The sequence below is a fragment of the Odontesthes bonariensis genome, chromosome 23 (assembly GCF_027942865.1).
Source record: "Odontesthes bonariensis isolate fOdoBon6 chromosome 23, fOdoBon6.hap1, whole genome shotgun sequence".
Lineage (NCBI taxonomy): Eukaryota > Metazoa > Chordata > Actinopteri > Atheriniformes > Atherinopsidae > Odontesthes > Odontesthes bonariensis.
The window spans coordinates 17905084-17928217 of record NC_134528.1 but is presented as its reverse complement, the minus strand read 5'-3'; the positions used below and the strand labels follow the sequence as shown (position 1 = coordinate 17928217).

General features: G+C 38.4%; 2 protein-coding genes across 2 annotated transcripts; both read left to right on the top strand.

Moving 5' to 3' along the window:
• Window positions 1-8900: 8900 nt before the first annotated feature.
• Window positions 8901-11679, top strand: LOC142374529 (stonustoxin subunit beta-like). Its single transcript, XM_075458247.1, has 5 exons — window positions 8901-8949; window positions 10620-10652; window positions 10747-10809; window positions 10897-11039; window positions 11251-11679. Exons 1-5 carry the CDS (start codon window positions 8901-8903, stop codon window positions 11677-11679), a joined length of 717 nt encoding a protein of 238 aa, XP_075314362.1.
• Window positions 11680-14237: 2558 nt separating this feature from the next.
• Window positions 14238-15722, top strand: LOC142374528 (tripartite motif-containing protein 16-like protein). The gene is made up of 4 exons (XM_075458246.1): window positions 14238-14292; window positions 14901-14963; window positions 15069-15208; window positions 15294-15722. Exons 1-4 carry the CDS (start codon window positions 14238-14240, stop codon window positions 15720-15722), a joined length of 687 nt encoding a protein of 228 aa, XP_075314361.1.
• The last annotated feature ends 7412 nt before the right edge of the window (window positions 15723-23134 follow it).

Genomic DNA, 23134 nt, shown 5'->3' with positions numbered 1-23134 from the left:
AAGTTTCTCCCTCTAAAAATTTGAGTTTTGGAGGGAAATTAATGTGTATAAATCGTCAGCAATGGAACATTATTTCATATTGTACCATGGATCCGGATCTGCGAGCGAGGAGAGCTGCTGTGCTGCTGCTGCTGCTGAGACGCAGGAGATCACATGATCTACTGCCATTGGATAACGCACTCCGTCTGCCGTGGCAAATTTGCATAAAGTTTGGCCGAGCCCAACTTTTTGACGTGCCGCAGGTCCGCCGCTCGCCGTGCCGGAATCCCAGCATGCTTTGCGAGCACGGCGACAACGATCGGCCGGATTTCATTGAAAATGAATTGAATGCGTTGGATACGGCTTGACGTGCCGGAATAGTGGACGCCTACCGTAAGGCGGTAGCATGGTTGCCGCGTCTGTCACGGCGGTGTCGCACCGTGACGTCAAAATGACGTTTCAGGCATGGCGCTTCCCTTGAAAAGACGGCGCAGCGCGTTGTCGTGCACCAGTCGATTTTTGTAACTTGGCGGCGCCGAGCACAACGAACCGGATAGACCGTTGTGAGACCAGGCTCAGTGAGGAGGTGCGTTTGTACAGGCAGCTGTACGAAACTGCAGTGAAACAACACAGGGAGCACGTAAACTCCCCAAACTGGTGCACAGAGATGGGCAGAACTTTGGGGAAAGAGGGAGAGTTCTGTAAGAATGTGTGGAGGAAGCTACGGGACAGATACGTGAAGGCAAAGAAGAGGGCAGAGACTCTGTTGATGCCGGGGGCTTCAAACCTTCACCTCTATTAACTGAATTAAAAAATTAAAATGATCCGAAAACTGCAGCAGTATCATTAATTACAGTATTCTTGCTCTTGACAGCGGCATTGTTTTCTTCTCCACTTTCGTGGTTGTAGAGTAGAGGTAACCTTCACGTAGCAGCGCCACCTCTGTGACGGAGAAAATTGCAACTACTGGCGCGCAACGACTTGCGCCACTATATAGGGTCCTATGGCGGGCACGAACTCGTGACGTCATCAACACCGCTCGCGCTAGCAGACGCGGCAACCATGCTAGAGCCTTTAAAGCTATAATGTGTAATATTTCACGGACAATGAATGTCTCCATGTCGCTCCGCCATTTTAAAACTACGGGATTTGTAGAAGGACATGTCATCAGCTTCGCATTTTCCGTTTCCAATGTGTAAACGGAAAATGCGAAGCTGATGACATGTCCTTCTACAAATCCCGTAGTTTAAAAATGGCGGAGAAACATGGCGACATCCATTGGGGTGTAACACTCTTATGTACATTCGCATGCTGAATATAAAGAATATAAGAACACTGCACTTTTGTGATGGAGGTAATTAATAACGATTGAGGTAATACTTGTGAATGATAAGACTCAAATTTGTTAATAGACAACGTGAAATATTACACATTATGGCTTTAAGTGTAGCAGAGCCGAAGGTGTTGCGTCACTGCGAGGGTGGAGCCTGGGTACTAATACTATGTATCAACATGCACACTTGCCAGACATGCAATGGAGGATTATCAGATGTATTCACATATAGCGCCACTTGCAAGTTTTTCTGACTTATGTCTGGTTGGGTAATCACTGTAAGAGGTCCAATGGGAATGTTGCAGACACATGTAACAATTTTCAGAACTGCAGTGCATTAAATGGAAACCAATGATAAAATAAAATAAAATAAACTCACACCACACTCCTGCCATTGATTAACATCTTTGGGTAAAACATGAAGTCTTACATAATCTGATTCTGTGCTATCACAGCCATAAACAGAACATGTGAGGTCTGGCATCTTCATAAAAAGAGCAAAAGAGAGCGTCTTCTCCTTCTCCCGGCTTTTCCTAACAACTTTGTTCTAACTTCTCCTTGTAGCTTGTATTATTCTAATTTCCGCGGTCTCTCACTGCACAGCAGCTATAAAACTCCATACCACAAATAGTCAGGATTATTTTTTCTAATCCCGTTGTCCAAAACATCTTGCCTTTCTGAGACTGTAGGTGGTGCTGTGCTGATTCAAAGCAGAAACTCTTAGCCAAAACATTGATGGATGATTTTGCTGAGGATATATAGCAAATAAAAAAGGTTAAAAGTGTGTCTGAAAGAGTCTAAAAAACTGTTGCACTGACCAGCAACAGGATCAATACCTATCACAATTTGTTGTAATGGCGATACCCGAAGGAAACACTCACAGATATGAAGGCAGGATGAATGAGTAAAGAGACTTTCATTAAAACCTACAAAGCACAATGTTGGCTTTCCATCAAAAGGAAGTAAAAGTAGTCACAGAGACAAATTACCACGGATGCCCTCACTCAGTCTTAGGGACAATATAGATTTCGCAATTAACTTAACACGCATGTTTTTGATGTTCGGAGGAAGCCGGAGCACCCAGAGAGAACCCACGCATGCATGGGGAGAACATGCAAACTCCACACAGAAAGGCCCCAGCTGGGATTTTTGAGGCGACGATGCTAACCACCACACCACCATGCAGCCCAAACACAAAATCTAAAACCCTTTAAAAAAAAAACAGATTAACAAATAAAACAAGCAATCACCACAGACCATCATAATTTTAAGTACAGATTTAAAAAAAAAAAAAAATCTAAATAACATTTAAAAACATTTGTGCTTACTTTGATCAATGGGCTGCAAAGTGGTGTGGTGGTTAGCACTGTCACCTCACAGCAAGAGGGTTTCAGGTTCAATTCCCAACTGTGTGGATGTTCTCCCTGTTGGTTCTCTCCAGGTACTCCAGCTTCCTCCCACCCCCCAAAAACATGCATGTAAGGTTAATTGTTGAATTGTCCCCTAGGTGTGAGTGTGAGCGCCCAGACACAGGGGAGCATGAGCCAGTGTGTTTCTAGTGCTGGTCCCAAGCCTGGATGAATGGTTAGGGTTGCGTCAGGAAGGGCATCTGGTGTAAAACATGTGCCAAAATCAATGATGCGAGTTCGACTCACTGTGGCGACCCCTGATAAAAGGGAGAGGCCAAAAAAAGAAGAAGTGTTGCTTTGATCTATAGTATGAAATTTTTACTTAGAAGGTCAAAATCTGCACATATTAACAGTTTCCACAGTAAATTTGAAACAAAGCATGCATGATGCTCATGTGTAGGATGAATTCTATATCTTCAGAGCTGTGCATATTGCGAGAGCTTTTAGTTTTGCTGCAGTAATAATGTTTACTGTCAAGGAACTACTTAAAGCTTGATCTTATTCAATAACTGAAGCCAATAAGGCATCAGACAGACAACTAAATGATAAGATCTGAATTTATACTCAGCTTGTTACTGCTGATACTTCTCCTGGCTCAGATCTCACTAGTTACTTCTGGCTCACATGAGACTTCACCAATAGCCTACAAGCAGATAAAAAAAAATACTGTTTTGGACTATGACTGTGAACTAGGTTTCAAAATGGTTGTGAGAGACTGAAGTTAGACTTATTTGAAATAAGAGTGTAGTTGTTTTGGACTGAGTTTGAATGAGAGGCTCAATTTGTGATTCGTAAAAAAGTGATTCAGATTAGCTCCATGTCCAGCAGCAACATATTCAAGGCTTTTTAAACAAAAATGTGCTGTTATCAATGACCTATGCAATTTACACTTATGGAAGCAATGTTGGAAAGATCATATATTTTGAACATGTTTTTTTAGTCATTATTATCGAAAATTATCGTACTTCTGGAAACTTTGTAGAGGACATCTTGTTGTTACTACTGAAAACCAGTGGGGAGAGACAAAGTCTGGGTTGAAGTTATAATATGGGTCACAGATTTTTTATGCTTTGATTTGCAAAGTGAACATTAGGCTTAGATGACCAAAATCGCTTTTATTATCATCATATTTTCAACAGCTTTTATGGACCCAAGCAAACAGCCTTTAGGATATCTGTGTTGCAGGTGAACCAAATTGCATATTATGTTCATATTAACTGGGCTGTTATGAGCATATATGTATATGGATTCAATGTGATTTCTACAGACAAAATTGAAAATATAACTTAGTTTTTATAATTAAAGAAATTCAGGCAATCATCAACCTCTTAAATTGTCCATGGCTGGAATGGAAACAGTTGACCTGCTTTCTCAGTGTTACTTTTGTCTGATTGGACAGATAAACAACACAAAGAAAGTAGGTTACCTTTTCCAATAATTCACTTTAAACTGTCTTGTCCTATGCACAGTCAAGCCATGCATCAAAATTGTAAAAAATACATCATGAGAAAATTAATTTGAATTCCTATCAATGAATTGAGTGACCACCATCATCTATCATCTGTCTCGCTTGTCAGCTCCTCTCCTGCATCACATTCATCCTCCCTCACTGGCACTATTTGTGTACTCACATGCAGCCTTGTTTATTGGTTCTCAGGATCTCCTTTTATGACACCAGTCTAATCCCCTGGCTCCTCTTCCTGGTGTTAACAGGGGAAGGTGGAGAGTAAAAGATCTAGAACAGCTGAATGTATAGAACAGCTTGAGTGCCTCACATGACATTGATGGATTATTATTCCAGTGGTATAAGCTTGTATTTATAAATCATGGCTCATCCAGTGAGTATAACATGAAACGATGCAGCTTTACATGAAAACATAGAATAGAATAAGAGCTACCCTAACTTCTGATCAATACAAAACCCATTTAATGTACTTTTCAAGCAAGGATTGAAGGATTCAAGCCATATTGTGATTGCTGGGCTGCTGGGTCAGAGCATCTCCACATCCGCAGCCTTGGGATGTGCCCTGTCTGTGTATCATAGGAAGCCCTCCAGCAGTCTAGGCTGACAGCAGCATAACTATGGGATGTTTCAGAGTCACCTGAACCATCCCTAACTATAATCGTGATCAAATAGGAAAGTTTTAAGTCTAATCTTACTGTCAATTGTGATCAATTTTGTCCAAACCAGAAAATCTCTCTCCTTCAAGGAGCTCATAACATGCTCCCACTTTAACTGCATAAACATTTATGACACCAGCTGGATGGTCAAGGTGCACGCCAATGGTGGTGCACTGGGGAGAATGTCAGATTACTGTGTTTTTGCAATTGAACCACCCATGATAGTGGGATCCACCACACCCAAGACTTTTGATGTGTTCATTTTCACATTTCCTCCCAGCCTGCAGAGTCAGTCACTTCCCCTCCTCCTTGCCCCTTCACATCCGACTAAGACTGCAAACCAACATGAATATGTCACTTCCCAGTAAGTTCTGAAGCCCAAATGAACTGCTTTACAAGGAACCGTCAAGAAAACTAGGATAAAGCTAGTTGAACAACAGTCGGGTGCAGAGAATTTGGATTTGCGACTACAGCTGAGAGCTTACCTGTGGGGCATGTACCTATGTTTATGTTTATGTTTATGTTTATGACTAAATACATATCACTCTTGTCTTTCCAACACAGGACAGTTTGACACCTTAGATGTATACTCTGTGATCAGTTCAATCTTATTGGACATCTTGTCGTCAGAGGCTGATTCAATCTGTAGTGTGTGGAAAATGTACAGCCATGACAGAATGGAGGGACAGGTTTGGCAGAATAAAGCAAGCAAATAATCAGCTCTGCATGTCTGGGATATTTTCTAAGCGAGGACAAAAGTGTTATGAAGAGAAGGCACACAATATGTTTAAAATTCTGATAAGTTATTCGCAGGACTATCTCGGAGTCTGTTTTAAAGATTGTGTCAATTTGTGGTACATTTAGCTTTATTTTCTCTAGAAAACTGGCATGTTGGAGATGCCCTGTGAATGTACAGGAAGATGACTATTGATTTTCATGGGCTTTTATTTTCTTTGTTTTTTTTCTGTGTAAATGTGAGAATACATGATATGGGGATTTTTCAAGCTAGCAACTCCTCCCTCTCTCAAAAGCTAATCACCCAAAACCACAAATCCAGATAGCAAAATAAGGAGATGGATACCCATTAAATCAACCCCACTCTTCATCATCCACAATTGTTTGTTCACAAAGTCTGCCAACTGCTGGTTGGCTTCTTTATTATTTTTTGCTTTTTGGTCTTTCCCAAATGCTGGCATCTATCAGTAGCATAAGATTATCCAAACATCTTCTCCATTTGTAGATGGATATGGGTTTGGAATGCCCCCTTAGGACTCCTAAAGAAAAAAATTCTCTAATAAGCATGCCGCACAGCCTGCAATACTAGGATGTGAATGTCAGTGCCAACTTCTGACCCAGTGACCTACATTCATCTGTGTGGTTCTGAATTAGTTGTTACAATTACCCTGTGGTCTCTTTGTAATCAAACACATATTTTGGAGATTGATACCAGATCAGGAATGAGAATCTGTGCAAAACAGAGGGAGGAACAATCAAAGGGGGAAGAACATACTTCTTAGCTTTTTTGGCTTTGTAGCGTTTAAGTTGATATGGAGTTCAACAATATGCTTTTGAGGAATGGTTGCATAGTTCAAATTGATAACTATTCTAACATGTAATGGAAGCTGTGCTTCAGGTTCCTTTTGAGCCCTTTACTTCTTTTGGAGGTAGATTTTGAATCTTCATCATTTGACCACTTTAATAGACTTAGACTTAGACTTAGACTTTCTTTTATTGTCATTGCACAAAAATCACAAGTGAGTTTTGACAACGAAATGTCGTTCCTCGACTTCCGGTCAACATTGCTAGATTGCTAGATATTCAAGCTATACAGATATAAAGCTATACAGACTGTACAATATAAAAACGGTATGGAAGTGCTATGTGCCAGCACTCGGAATAAAGAATATAAAAAATATAAAAAATAAATAAAATGCACTTAGTGCAAAAGTGTTGCTAAAATATTGCACTCAGCCTAAGGGAAATTGCACAAACAGAAGTGTGTAATGTACAGATGTGCGAGTAATACCCATTAAGCATAGATTATGTCCTTTTTCAGTCTAGATAGAATTTTTTTTACATAATTTCACATCAAATTCAGATCGCTAGAAAGTCTCAGGGAATGGAAACTGCAGTCCCGTGGCAGTGATTGCTTGTCTGTCATCATGGTTTAAAAGCATTGTGCTTCTGCTTTATGACTGAGAGGTGAATCAGCGGAACTCAGACGCACATGCAGAACCATTACCCGCAGTCCCATTTGGCTCTCTAGGACAGTTCTGAAACATGTCTGGTATGTCAACTGCACAGCAGTCAGTGCCACAGTCAGTCAGTCAACTGCTTGGGCAGGCAGGAACATAAGAAGGATGAAGTGGTCTTGATATGAGGTTTGGCAGGGTTCCAGGAACACCTCTGACGCACCACCTGCACGGGAGGGCTAAGATAGGGTTTATGACCAGTACCATGTTTTCTTTTAACGCAGTTTATGTGCTTTAAGGCATTTGTGATGGTAAATGGCTGTCATGATCATGTAAGAGTGAGAGTAAGAGTGCAGTTAATTCTGGTATGACGAACCAAGGAAGCCCCAGTCAAGAAACAGATACAGTATCTAAGTTAAACTGAGCTGTAGCTTATACACATACACCCACGTATGTTGTGCCAAAGTAAAGTGTTTGACCACCAGAGTGGCTTTAATACTTCTTAGAATCAATTCAAAACTCCTGGAGTCATGGATAAGCAATTCCTCTAAAAGATGTTCTTTTTAATCATGGTGGATGAGACCTCTAACACTTGAGCTAGGAGGCCCATAACATATCACTACTCGTGTTAATTTCATATTCAACAAACCATTCAGTGACCGACCATGATCTATGATTAGAGAAACTGGCACCTTGGAAGAAACCCATTGCTCTTTGCTTAAAGACAGAATTTTTCATCATGCGATATGATAAAGGCAATCGCTCAAAACTGCTCTGTCTTGATTTGCAGAGACTTCCTTCTGAAGCAGCAAGGGGACTCAAACTAATCCAGAAAAATCTCCCAACATCATCACAAAGCCACAAATACCTATAGTTAAGGATATTGTAAATGTTGACTCATCTAACTATAACTCTCTGCAGATCTATTTTTATGGTTTTTGCACCTCAATCTCAAAGCCGTACTTATCTTCCTGATGTGGGGTTTACGCTATGTGATAAGATCATATGTTGGATTTAATGTTCTCATTCAGCTGAAGCAGTTTTCTAACTTAACATCAAATGGGTGTTATCTATAATTTCCAGCCACATTTACTGATGTCTTATCCCATAAATTCAAATAGAAGTTTTGATGCAGTTTTTACTGAAACAAAAACCTAGAGCAGCATTAATGAACCCTCTTTTAAAGTCCCTGCTCAGCACTTTTATTCATGCCACTGAGCTTAAATTGGTATTTATCAATTGTATTATTGTACCTATATGGGAGCATCTGCCTTTGTTGAGTTTCTACAGTTATTCATTTAGGTTTTTGTTTTTCTATATTGTAAAATTAAGTTGTCACAACACATCTTCAAGTTGAGAATAAAGTTACATAATTATGTGCTATTTTTCATTTTGTTACATTTATGCATTTACACATTTACAGCTGCATACTGCATGAGTGATGAATGTGTATTTGATTACACAAACCATACCATCCACCGTTGGTGCATTAGCACTGTCATAGTGAGAAGTGATGAGGTCAATGGATGTGATGCATGGGGAATGAGGCGGGGTTTAGTTGGTTATAGGAGTGTCCTACAAACACTGAAGCGTCCATCTAGCCTTTTTAAGGTAAAACCATACATCCACAGATCCAGTTACAAATCTCAGACCTTTCCTTCTTTCCTATTGGCAAGTGTTGTCATGCTCACGTGTACGCCTCCAGCTATGGTCCTTTCCCTCTGACCTGGAAAAAAGGTATATAAGAGCAGCATTAAACTGTCACACTCTCCAACCAAAGGAGACTCGTCATTCTTTGAGAGACCAGCGGCACATCAGGCCAAGACAGGCTCACTGAAGCAGCTTTAACCTCAAGCCAGTATCAAGATGCCTACCGCCAACAGAATCATCTCTGAATCCCAGAAGTCAGATAAAGGTGAGTTTGATGGTCAGCTTTTCATGCAACAGCTTTTTCTGGAAAATCCCATACAATTCTTTAGCCTTGTGTCAAATGAACCCTTTTGAAAAAGGTTGCATCATGGAGTTTTTATGCATCTAACACTGCAGATTTTCTTTAGGTTTCCTGATTTAATACATTCACTGTGTAATCTATATTTAAGTCTTTTATTATTTTCTGAGGTACATTCTGAGTGAATGGGTCACTGGAGTCTGCTTGAAAAGCTCAAAAACTCATGAAGTGATTTTATACTTTTCATTATGATGGGTGCTTAATGGCAGCAAAGGTTTGAAAGACTTTAAAATGTTTCATATTCAAACTGTATGTATTTAAGATTCTGTATGCAGATTGCAATAATGTCATAAAAAGACGTGACAGCAGGATTGACGCACATAGGCTTTTAGTTAGATAGCTGTCTATCGATAACCTGAATCCAGCATCTTTAGTATACATTTCTTTTAAAAGTCACACTTTATCAAAACAGATGGTGTCAGTCCCTTATAACACAAAATATTCTGTCCATTCCCATTACAACTTAACCAAAACAATCCCCCTCACAGTTTGACCCAGTAGAGACTTGTAGGTATAATGTTTTGTTCGGTGTCAGGTTGTAATGAGGACATACAAAGCAGTTATTTCCATCACCTTCTGCTATATCTAGACAGGTGATAAAACATCCTCACACAGTCTCTGTCTTCCTCCAGTCATCATAGGGATAAATATCGGCTCATTTGGATGTGGCACACATACCGCATGGCGTAAAAATAACTGACGAGTTTGAAAAATGTTGACAATGACTCCAAGATGATTTACAGGCAGTGGCTGATTGCTCTCTCACCTTGAGCTCTCTTTATTCGCAATTACGGCTCACTCATGACCTACTGGATAATGTTTTAGGTTTTTTATTTTAAAGTTCACGATCATTTTTCAGTTTTTTAAAATTGAGATGGTTGAATGTTTAGATGTAAAGGTAGTTTACATGGGAGGTGGTGATGGTCCTTGATACATATGTAAAACTCATTACTTATGTCAGTGTTGACATCTTAATGCTTTGAGGTTTAAGTGTTCCCTCCTCTTGTTCCCTATCCTTGACATAAGACCAGAGACCACACGCATACACGTGACTCCAAATTAATAGACATTGAGAGTACCATGAGCCTCTATTGGAACTGTATTATTACTATAAATAATGAACTTTTACTTCAAGCAAAGTTACGATTTTAATTTAAACTCTACCTCAATGCTACTGCTTGTGATTTGAAATGAAAATTTAAAATACAGTTTGCAACTTTTTGTATGACTCCCATTGGTTAGCATTAGATTTCCCTTCCCAGGCGATTCCCTTTCCTTCACACAGCATTCTGGAGTGAATGAACCCAACCCTACATCATGTGAGGTATCTGAGTGATTTCCAGCTGCCTGAAATGAATCAACCACAGGCTCCAGAAAGCAGGCAGTTGCTGATGTATAGATCTGAAAGACGCAGATAGTTTTCCACGTATACACCTTTTTTTTTTCTGTCGATGCTTGCTTCATCACCTGCTGGGACACACCTGACACCTTCCTCTGCATGTAGTATTCATAACAGTCAAGAGCTTGCTCTCAATACAGGCTGATCTGGTCGAAAAATAATCTTCTTCTTTTTTCAGTAAAGAAAGTCAAAGCTGGAAAGACGCCTGCAGGTAAGACAATCAGCCTATCACAGGTGTCTGGTTTGCAGAGTTTGCTTTTTAAATGCTTTAAAAATAATAATGCCTCAATGACTTCACTCCTCAGAGAAAATCCCAGTTTACGAGCCAAATATCCCTGAACCCAAATGCAGAGCTGATCTCATCAAATGTAAGAACATAAGCTCTTATCTTAACCTAATCTTGCCCTTCAACACTTTGCATTCTTTTCAAATTCTTATTTATTCTGTCTTTTCAGACTGGACTAACTTGTCCTTGGATGACAGGACAGCAAATAAGGTGCTGTGGATCACAGACGGCGGTGCTAAAGTAGCTCGTATGACTGATAATGTCACTTGTCCAGTCTTGAACAGACCAGAGAGATATGAGTATGCTCCACAGGTACAGTATGAAGACATTATTATATTACTTTGCTTGCAAACTGTGACATTTCAAACTGATCCATTGCTAATTTATCATCTTCAAGGTAATGCAAAATAAGATAGGAGTACCATGAACTCATCACCACACCATGGTGCATGGGAACATCAGTACATGCTATAAGCTATATGAAATCACCTTTAAAATATATTGATATTCTACGTCCTTAAAGGTTCTTTGCAAAGAAGGCATCCTGGGTTTCCGAGGCTACTGGGAGGTGGTGTTTTCCGGATGGGTTGTGGTTGGAGTTGCATACGAGGGAGCAGGAAGGAGGAACGGCGATGGACCCTCTGGCTTTGGGGAGAATGAGGAATCTTGGGGTCTGGAATGGAGTGGTTCCAACTATCGTATCTGGCACAAAGGACAAAGCAAAGGCATCACAGAGATTCCTAAATGCTCCATAATAGGTGTATATCTTGATCAGCCTGCTGGCATACTTAATTTCTATGCTGTGGAGGAGGTGAAGGAGGGAGAGGAGGCCACAGCAGGAAAAGAGGTTAAACTTTTGCAGCAGATTAGGAGCACCTTTAAAGAGAAAATGATGCCAGGTTTCTGGGTGGGGACTCAGTCTCACTGTTCGATCATGAAGAAGGAAGAATGAAGGACAGTATAGAATCTAGCATTTGAATCTTTTTGTAATTGATCTACCAATATGGCACCTTTAAATGCAGAATGACCACAACATGTGGGATCATATCATTTTTTATCTTTTATCACCAACTTAGGATAGACTCGCCAATATCCTCTGCACACATTACATATGCACACATTAATTATGCACACATGGGTAATGTGTGCATATGTAAGCGAGACATACAGTGAATTGATAAACGGTGCACATTTGAACAAATTTTCAATAAAGAGAGTAAAGTGCAATCAGGTCTGGATTCAGTGAGAATTTACATTTGACTGTCCACTCTTATGGACTTTCCTCAAACTACAGGACCAGTCAAGGCCTCTAATGATACATTTGTACATATTTTTATTCATCTATGTTTACTGTTTGCAAAATTTGTCCACAATTATACAGAGTGTATGTAAAATGTCAAATATGCGAAAATGTAAATAAATATATAATAAAACAAAATACTTTTTCCATCTCTTTCTGTTACTTTAAATATCAACAGATGAAATGTGAAATGAAGTGAAATGCTTAAATTAAGAACACTCACAACGTGTACATTTGACACAGACACATTTTCATTCCATCAAGGCTGTTTTCTCAAAGCCTGATGTATTAATTCATGCTCTTTGACATGACGTGATCTCATAACATTGCATGAAGCTCACCAAAGGAGTGCAAGTTGTCTGTGGCCTTACAGAACTCACAATTATCCTGGAGACCTGTGTTTGTTTCCTTTTTACTCAATACTTTTTAGACCCTTAATGTGTAAATGCTCCATTTTACTTTCTGTTTGGTCACCTTTAAGGATATAGCCTCCTGGTTAGCTTTAGTCACTGAAAACAACTTAGTTTGGCGTTTTGAAAAAATCATAGAAAGCAGTAACTGTTTGCATGCTGCATGATTTTGAACTTGGCCATTTCTTCCCTGCGCTGCAGATTAGACTAAGCAATATTCAAGTGACGTTGCACGAAATGCTCCCAAAAAAATAAAATCTCATTAATGAAAAAAAAATGCTACTTTCACCTTTAAGTAAATACATCTCACTAACTCAAAGTCTAAATAGGGATAGAAGCTAATCATAGATGGACTGTAGGAGCCAAAATTCATGATCTAGCTAAAGATCAGGCTTGGCCAAACATATTAGTATTTTATTGGCCACCAGGCCCGTATCAGAATTACAGATTGATGCATCAAATCTGGAGAGATCTTCAAAGCCCCAAAGTCCACTGCAAACTCTCCCATGTTGTGGGTGCTTCTCCCTTACATAGGGTCAAACCTTCTCATATCTGATAACACTGTATGTGCTGTGCGTCCCCGTCAACTGGCACAATAATCAGTATATAATGTATACATATGCTGTGACCCTGGAAGCACTTAATTAAGTAATATGTTATGCTCCAAATGGTTATGTGTGTGACCATTGTTCCTCTCCTATCTGGAGCCACTGAACATCTGTTAAGTAAAGTCAGATGAGTCAAATTAATCGGACACTACACCTTTTGGTGTGTGTGTTAATAAGGCGTAATTGCTGTGTGAAAAGTGCTTCTCTTAAAGCAGTTCTGCAGCTTGTACAAGTACTAGCTGGGCTCACGACACCAACCAGACCAGTTTCTTAAAGGGATAGTTCACCTCCTTTGACATGAAGCTGTATGACGTCCCATACTAGCAATGTCGTGCATGAACATTGGCTTACGTCCTGTGAGCCGAGTTCTGGCCTCGTTTTGGTGTTGACGAAGGTAGTCGTTGTTGGCTGAGGCCACAAAATAAAGCGTTTTGCTTCTCAAAACAATATGCGTTCAAAAGAGTCCCAATCGTTTGGTGCTATTTTCTCTCCCTTCGTATCACTGCGTGCTGCTTGTTTCACGGTGTAGACCGTGCAGACCGAAGTGCAGACCGAAGTGCAGACCGAGCAGTCCCCTGCTTCCCAGCAGTAAACACCGTGAAACAGGCGCGGCTGTAGGCAGGAGGCAGCGTGCAGTGATACGAAGGGAGAGAAAATAGCGCCAAGCGATTGTGAGGTCTGACTTTTTCCTGGACAACGATTTTGTGATGCCAATGTATTACTCTTTTGAACGTATATTGTTTTTAGAAGAAAAACGCTTTATTTTTGCAACCCCAGCCAACTAGCCGGACTACTTTCATCAACACCAAAACGAGGCCGGATCTCGGCTCACAGGACACAATATTGCTGGTATGGAATGTCATACAGCTTCATGTCAAAAGAGGCGAACTATCCCTTTAAGTCATTTTTAAAACCGTCTTCTTGCTCTTTTCAACACACTCCTTAAGTTTCATTGAGGTCAAGTATCTGCATTAGTCCTCCTCATATTCATATGTCAAAGTCAAGTAAATGTTCCCACTGACCCCCTGCTGAGCCCCAATTCCATTGACCCAAACACCTCTTTGAAACACTCCTGAAGCTACCCTCATCTTTCCTGAGGATATAAAAGTCAAGTGGCAGACAAACACTTTGCGCCATCTCTTTGGATGCATCAGTTGAAGTCTGTGGACGTGGTTTATTAGCACAAGCCCTCATGATGCTGAGTAGACCCAGTTCTACAATCATCCTTCCTGAGACCAGCAAACCAGGTACAAATTTCTTAACATGTAATCTAAAACTATGACATTAGCTATGTTAGATAGATCAAGGATTTTCAAACGACTATTATCATATGCTTAGTCAGTTACAACAACATTACTGATAAAAAAAGAAAACCTTTACAGCTTCTGAGGAGCAACATGCCAAAACTGAAATTCATAGAAAAAACATACCCCCTGAAACGCAGGTAATAAAGTTACTTAATTTTTGTGACATTTAACATCTTTTCCCCAATATTTTGATTGCAACAGAATTCGGTGTCATTGTTTTTCTATATAAACATATGCAGAATATTCTTATTCTCAAGTGTAGACGATTTAGAATCCCCAATGCTGATTGCTGTGAAAATGCTTCTTTTGGCTTTTATTCAAATTTCAAGGATGACGTTTCACGTCACGTGAGTAATATGTTTGTGTTTTTCAGAGAAACAGGGAAAACTGTTCCAATTTCACTTTTGGTCTTTTACTTTTTTAGGAAAGAAAATTAAGTCCAACAAGGATGAAAAGACAAACGCAAGTAATGCACCAACAAAGCATGCTTTCTTCATGATATTGTCATTATATTTGATTCAATTTAAACTTGTTTTCTTGCTTTGCAGAAAGAGTCAGCGTTTATTTGCCGGACATACCGGAGCCACAGAGCCGAGCAGAGCTCATGAAGTGTATGAGCAAGCTTAATGATAATTTTCATCATTCAGCAATATTCTCTGACATTTGCCGTCGATGTGTTCATGTAAAAGTGTAATTGATTGTTTTTTTTCCACTAGACTGGATAAGTTTGTCTTTGGATGATAAGACCGCCAATAAGATGTTGTGGATTTCTGATGGTGGTTCGATGGTGTGTCGTAAAACTAAGGAGATTTGTCCAGTCCTAGATAGACCAGAGAGATATGAATGCTCTCCACAGGTAAGTCTGGAAGTAGTATAAATTCAGTTACAGTCTATTTAGTAAAGAGACTAGTATCTTAACTATTTTTTTCCTTTTTTCAAAGGTGTTGTGCAAAGAGAGTATTTGGAGAACCAGGGCATACCGGGAGGTGGAGTATTCAGGCTGGGTGGTAATTGGAGCCACCTATGAAGACACAGGAAGGAGGGCAAATTCTGGCCCATGCGACCTTGGAGAAAATGAAGAGTCCTGGGGTCTGTGCTGGTCAGGAATGCGCTATCAGTTCTGGTTCAATGGTCTACACAAAGACATCAACGATGTCCCATTTTGCTCCACAATTGGAGTTTACATCGACCAGCCTGCCGGAATAATAAGCTTTTATATTGTAACTGATGAGGGCGCCCAGAGGGAGGTTAGGCTGTTGCATAAAGTTAAAACTAATACTGAGAAAAAGATTCTTCCAGGTTTCTGGGTAGGAATTCAATCCTCATACACCTTAATGAAGAGAACAGATGAGCTGCGAGGCTTAAAATGAATCCAAGCTGCTGGTTTTCTGTCGGTGATCCAACAGCCCTTTTTTGTGCATAATGTTGTATTCACCTGCTCGGTTTTTGAGAGTTTTTTAATGCCTTTTTCCACCTGAATATATTACTGCATCTTCCGTTCAATAGCATCATATAGAATTTTTATGGACTGATTGTGACTGTAATGTTAATGAGCCATTTATAATGGGAGTTTCATTACCCTGTAAAATGAATTGAAATTCTGTGTTAGTTGTCAGTATCCATTTTCAAAAAATCCTTTTGCATAGCCAAAGTAAGGTTCCCTCGTCGTTGTAAATTACTTACTATTCATATTGGGCTGTGCAGACGACAGTGAACAGCTTTCCTCTAGGTTGAAGGGTGACTCTCTGACATGTGAGAGGCTCCGGCTTGAAGATTACTTTCCTTCTTTGACAGGTGGGCCTCTCAACTCCTGCCGCTTCCGCACCTACTGTAAAGCATGAGCTTTACTGGGACTAAAAGTGGAGCACAACAGCAAGCACAAAGCATTCTCACACCAGCAGGCACAGTGCATCACGCAGCATCATTTCACGAGTGCCAAGTAGAGCCTCTGTAAATGACCACACACAGGTCATGCCAGTATTTCATACACATTAACTGCTGTCACTTCTCCTACACTAAATACTGAACAATGAAAGCCACGTTAGGCTGAGATAGCAATGAAAAATTCTTAACCTTTGATGTACGGTGTAGGGAATCATCGCCGAGACTTCTGTATATTCAACAACATGTTATGAAATATATTGGATCAATGTTTTTATAATAAATGTAATCTTTATACATGTACTTAAGCGTGCCATTTTCATAGTCTTGTCAAAAAATATATAATTTTAAGTCTATGAAAGTGTGTTTGTGCGAGAGACTGTCAATAAATACTTCAACATTTTAAAATGAGCTTGATTTTGTTTCATTTGACCAGCAAGTACAATTAAGATCCAACAACTCTTGATGACACCAATGATACCAAATCATGGCATATCTAAATGTAACATATAAAAGAGAACTGCAACAAGTCCAGGATCATATGCAAGAATCTCAACAAAAAAACTGTAAAATGATCTGTTGAATGTTGTCACGATATGTGACACTGTTAAAGATACGGAGAACCCGGAGTAATCTTGCTGCAAAATCTACATGATTATGTCTGAGAAATGATCTGCAGTGGAATGATGATGATCCCTTTGTTGACAAAGAGCAAGAAATGAATTAAATGTGTTTCTCCTGAGGAAGTACTTGGTTGAGTGACTGCTTAACCAAACCTTGATTTGAAAATATTTATGTAATGACTTGATAAGTACTCAGGTTTGCACAATAAGTTTAGAAGTTACTATTGAACATATAAATGTAACTGATTTGATCATTTGTTTTTTTTCATAAACCCGTAACACTCTGTACAGGTCTTTGTTTTGCTACTTAAAGAATTTGTGGTGATTTCTAGAAACTTAATGCAAAGTTAAGTTTATTTTCTTAATAAAAAGCTTCTTATACTTTGAAATTATCTAAGCTTGCAATTACCCAGCTATCATACCGTGAAGTATAAGAGTAATATGATTCCAGGATGTTGTCATCATTTTTTTTTAAATTCTTTGTTACAAAATACGGTGAAGTTATTTATTGTTTCATTATAAGTTTAAATGTAAAACGTGTATCAGTAGGATCCATCTTGAAATGCATAAAAAAAAATTCTATAAAGTTCTTTATAAGTTTTCTCTCATCTCTTTTCTCTCACCATTGATACAAACACTTGATACTTAATGAATGCAGTGTATTAATGCAATCCTTTATCCTCAACAGTCACACATCGGTGTATCAGAGGGTAGCGTAGGGTTCAGTGTCTTGCCCAAGCACACTTCCACATGCGGAGGCGTTGGGGGTCAAATCGTCATCTTCTAATCAGAAGATTGACTGCTCTGTGGCTCAGGTAATAAAGTGGGAAGTAAATAAATATTTGCTTAACTGGCAATAAATCTAATACATTGCATACTCACAAACCTGTATGCATATGTAAGCTCTAACATTCAGTTATGATCAAAGATCTCCAAATGTGATTTATGCACAGGCTCCTGTGACAAGTAAAGCGATAATTCAGAGGGAGCAACCTCATCTCTGAGACCTATATGTCTGGTACAAACATCCATCGTGAACCAAAGAAAACAAAACTGGAGAGCATGATCCAAGAATAATCACACCCAGAGTGTAACTGCCCTGCATGTGTACAGTATGTTTGAGCTTGTGCCAGGCATGTGATGGAGTTGTAATTTAAAGCTCATCTCATGCAAAGCGGTACAAGTGACATATTTAGATTGACATATAGGTTAGAGAGGAGAGTGTCCCACATTTCATGCTGCTGTGTGAACACGTCATGCAAGCAATACAGTCTGAATACGAGTAATTTTAAAATTCACGAGGGGTATCAAGTTTTAACAGCAAATTCAGCTGACCAATATGTTTTTTTCTCGACCTTTTTGTCCTGTTGAATCAGAACAGTGACTGAAATAACCCTTTGCATTGGTCATGTATTGACATCATCATACAGGGAATCGTTTTTTCTCAGTTGTCCCTGTGTCATCAACCTCTCCTCAAATAGAATTTATGAGCTTCATGTGAACACTTGACAAGTTGCAGTAGCGGCTCCATAATTACATTCTCAATGTGCTCACATTGTATTATTCCCATCTGGCCCTGTGTCATCCTATTACTATGAAACGCTCATTAATTCTGACACTATTGGACCCAGAAGATTTGCTGCCATGTAGTTACTGGCTTACAATCAAGCTATCTTCATTCTAACTTGGCCTGGGGGACATTTAACATATCACTAGATTATATATAGTTCCACTTCAATGAGAAAACCCTTATTAGTGTTTTGTTTTGTTTTGTATAGTCTTTTTGATAACTTTTGTCATATAGGAGCCAGTTATCCATATTGTATTTTCTCATTCTTTGACACTGCATATAGCACAGAACTTATATTTATCATTCTTTAAATAACTCTTTTTTTGCCTCCCAAACTTCATGATAATCATTCAAAACGTGTTTGTTTAGTTATCATTAGCTGCCATCACATATGAAGTTACAGCATATAGTAAATTAACTGAATTGTGTTTTGTAATCATTGTATTTCAGTCAGGCAATCAGTGTTTCTTTTTGAGAGACAGATTGTGCCTTTACCCCATAAAGACAGCATTTAAGATCATTATACATTCCTATATATTCATGCACATGTTAGAGGACTATTTGTCTGTATCTTTATCTCCAACTTCTACACTCCTGAGTTTAGTGTACATTTGACTGGTTGTTTAAATAAGCAGGTACTTCAGCAACATTCCAGTTCCATCACCATCCAGAAACATCTTAAAACAGAAACATCTGTTTTTAAGGGAGAGAAGCCTTAGAGCATGGAGATCACAGCCATTCACTGTTAGATTTTCAGCCTTGGCCCTTGAGCACTGATGTTTGTATCTGTTCATGTTATATGCTCTTGATAATGAAAAAAGTATTTGGTACCTTACACTGAGAAACGTTCTTCTAATATTTGTCCATTCAGTCTTTAATTTCCTCTGTCCAAATACTTTTGTAAAAAAAAAAACAAAGAAAAGAAAAGAAAAAAGAAAACGTTTTTGACCATCTGTGCTGAATTCTGTGAATTCATACTTTATAAAATTAGGTTACATTTTCCTGATTCTTAAATCTTGGTACTCGTTTTGGCATTTGTGGTTTTATACTTTATTCTTTTTTTTTCATTCTCAACTGTAGGATGATTGATGGTTCATCTGCAGTATGAGTAGCTATGTGTTAGGATCAGTGGTGTTTTTCTATACTTAAAGCAACACCATCACCTGGTGTCCAGCTGATGCATTACAACCCTGATATTTGTAAATCATTTCTCTGTAACTATTATACTATTATATATATATATAAATATTTTTTAATTTCCCCTGTTGGGGGATGAACAAAGTATTTTTCTATTCTATTCTATTCTATTCTACTCTATACAATGAGAGTAGCATTTAGCTTTTCCATGCACTTTTAACATATTCAACCACTCTGCTTACTGATGTGCGTCAGTTTTGTAAAACATGCAGTCGAGGCTGTGTGAGAGCTCCATCTGCTGGATGGCTTTAAGATTTAAAAAATCTTCAGTATATAGACTGAATGTGCACTGAAAGGAATTTCAATTAAACTGTATGTAACATGCTGTCTTCCAGATATGTTGCATTTGGGACATAATGAAACACGAATGTAATTACATGAGGAAGGCTAGAGAAGTCCGTGTAAATGTTCATCTTACATTGGGCTGAAAGTAGATTTTGAGTCCAACTATAATCATTTATATTAAAGACAGTACAATACCTGTCCAGAGTGTACCCCACCTCTCGCCCAATGACAGCCGGGATAGGCTCCTAAATTGGATAAAGTGGGTATAGAAAATGGATGGATAGATGGACAATGAATACAATGAACAACAATGATCAGTTTCAAGTGGGAATGAATGCTGTAGAGCCGAATCAACAAGGACATGACACTTGAAAAATCATCTGAAAATATTTTTACATAAAACATGGTATTTTAAAAGGAAAATATTTGAAGCATTACTGTAATTTTGAATTAGTCAGCAAGACACTTCACATAAATGTATTAAATGTATTAAAATGTATAAATGTCATATCAAATATCATAATAGAATAGAATAGAATAATTATGATATTGTTAATGATAGTTAATCATAGTGCATTACATTACACTATGTTGTAAAGTTACATTATATATTTTTTAGATTAGATTATATATCATTCATCTAAATGGTCAATGTGGAATGCAAGCATTTATTTTTTATTAGAAAGAAAAAGGCTTTAGAAGAATGCTCCTAAAAGATGAGCTTCACTAATTGTTTAATGTGTTAAATGAGATGATCAGAGGCCATGTGGCTATCAGACAGAAAAGCAGACTGTGTGATATCCAAGTTAATTTTCATAAAGGAAGAAGTAATTTATTTAAAAGTTTAGTTTCATTTTGTTCATTTCTTACCACCATACAAAGGTATATAACGACTGTTTCAAGTCCTATCACATATATAAATCCTTCAATTAAAAAACCTGAAAGTCCTCATATGAAACAGTGTTGAGGTTACAACAACTGTTGTATTACAGCATTAAAGTTTGATTTATGCAGTGACTTATACTGCTGGATAATATGACGTGATAACACTATGACTATGAGATTGGTATGAACAGCCAAAAGAACTGCATTTCCCATACACATTGAAGCCACTAACCCTTTTTCCTGTGTGTGAGTGCCCCACTGGTTGCTCAGTGTATAACAGAGGATAAGGAGTCACCATGCAGCTGTCAGTCAGCTGGTTGGTTTTGTAGCATGCTTATAAGGAGGGATCGTAAATATCTGCAGGCAGACTGATTTGTCCTCCGTGAGAACAGAACATCATGGCATCCGAGGTCACAACCTTCCTGGTTCGAACCAAATGGTCTGAACAAGTGAGACCCTAATTATAAGATGGCATGATTACCATTTGAGTAATGGCTGAAGTGTTTTGTGTACTGTTTTGTTGAGGTTGCAGGATTTTGAGCAACAGCACTGACTCAGAGTTAGTTTTTTTTTCTCACCACACCACATGTAAAATTAAACAGGCTGCTCAGTTTAGACCTGACATTCCTCTATCTAGCCACTCTTATCAAACCACTTAAAATATCTCCGATATCCTCCTCTTGTAGTGCAAAATTGCCCGCTCTCCTGAAGAATGGGTGTGGCCTGCTACTGAGTGTCAGCTCTCACTCTCTGTTTGACTGCTTTTTAGGTTTTGGATATTAGCCATTATCTTTAACGTTCTCACTCCGTCCGACTTATTATGCTGCACATCTGTTTACTTAATGGTGGATTAGCTGTGTAATCTTTTTATCTGAGTATTTCAGGCAAGTTGAGAGTTATGGTGGCACTTCACTTTCCGTCATGAAAATATGTGAACAACACAAGATGCTGACTAAGCGCAACAGAGGCCCTAAATAAAATCCAACCATCTGGGGAAAAAGTTTTTGCTTTCAAGCCTTCACAGACTAATCATGTTTCAATGGGATTATTGATATCTAAATGCAATAATAAACTTCACGAAAGTTTTTATGACTGTACCTTTAATAAATTGTATGATTTTCAATTTTCCATATTAAAGAAATTTAGTGTAAATGATCCAGAATCTGGTATTTTCATCCAGGATCAAGATTGCTCAAAGTTTATAAATAAATATATCATATGATCAAATATATCATATGAATGATATAAAACTCAGTTGAACTTTTATCATGTGTGATATATATAATTTTTATTGAAATATACAAAATATACAACTTGCAGTAAACACTGCCCATATAAGTGTAAAATTCTTACTTCATTTTGCTGACATACCGTAGATTAATCGAAGGGTTATTTTACATACAGAGGAGATTTTGGAATTTGGATATCTCCAAAAATAAATAGATAAATCAACCAATTTAACATCACTTTAAGATCTTGTTTTTAACAAAAAACAAATGTTATATAAATCAGTTTATGAATTATATATGGATAAATCACTATCTAAAAGCTTTTGAATATCGATAAAGCTAATTCTGAGTCTTTCATAAATAAGTGCTGATGATGCGAAGATTTCTGAATCAGAGAATGATAGAAAAAGTCCTTTTTGCTCCTAAATTTTTTACAACATTCAACCTCCATCTATCCAACCATTCTCCATACCAGCTTAATCCAGTTCACAGTTGGAGGGAGACTGGAGCCTATCCCAGCTGTCATCAGGGTACATCCTGGACATGCTGCCAGTCCATCACAGGGCCAGCACAGACACAAATAAGACAAGAACCTCATTATACAGTTTTTGTGAGACTGGTCTGCCCAAAGACACTTTGGCACATGGAGAAGCTAGATGATACCAAGACCATTACTTGTCTTCTTGTTCACAGTTTTTGTTTGTTGTTGAAAAAAAATGATTCCATGAAAATATCATTCAACGAATGTAATAGATTTAACTGACACCTGTGGCATTGGTAATCAGAAGATAACCATATAACAAAACTTACATTTTAACTGAAATAAAAAAATCATCGATTAAACTTTGATTAAAAAACATTGACAATGTTTATACTAAAATATGAGATGGCTATATTGTTTTACCCTTAGTTAAATTGTAATAATTGTCCACTCTAGCAGACACAATGCATCAAAGAGCAATTATCCAAATCTCTCTTTGACGTAACTGAGACTTTGCCTTTCACAATTTACTGATACCAAATAATGCAAAGGGCGAAACAGAAGAATGAAACAGCTGTTTTATCGTAAATTCCTGAGTCACAAACCCACACTCAGCAAAAGACAGAGAGGC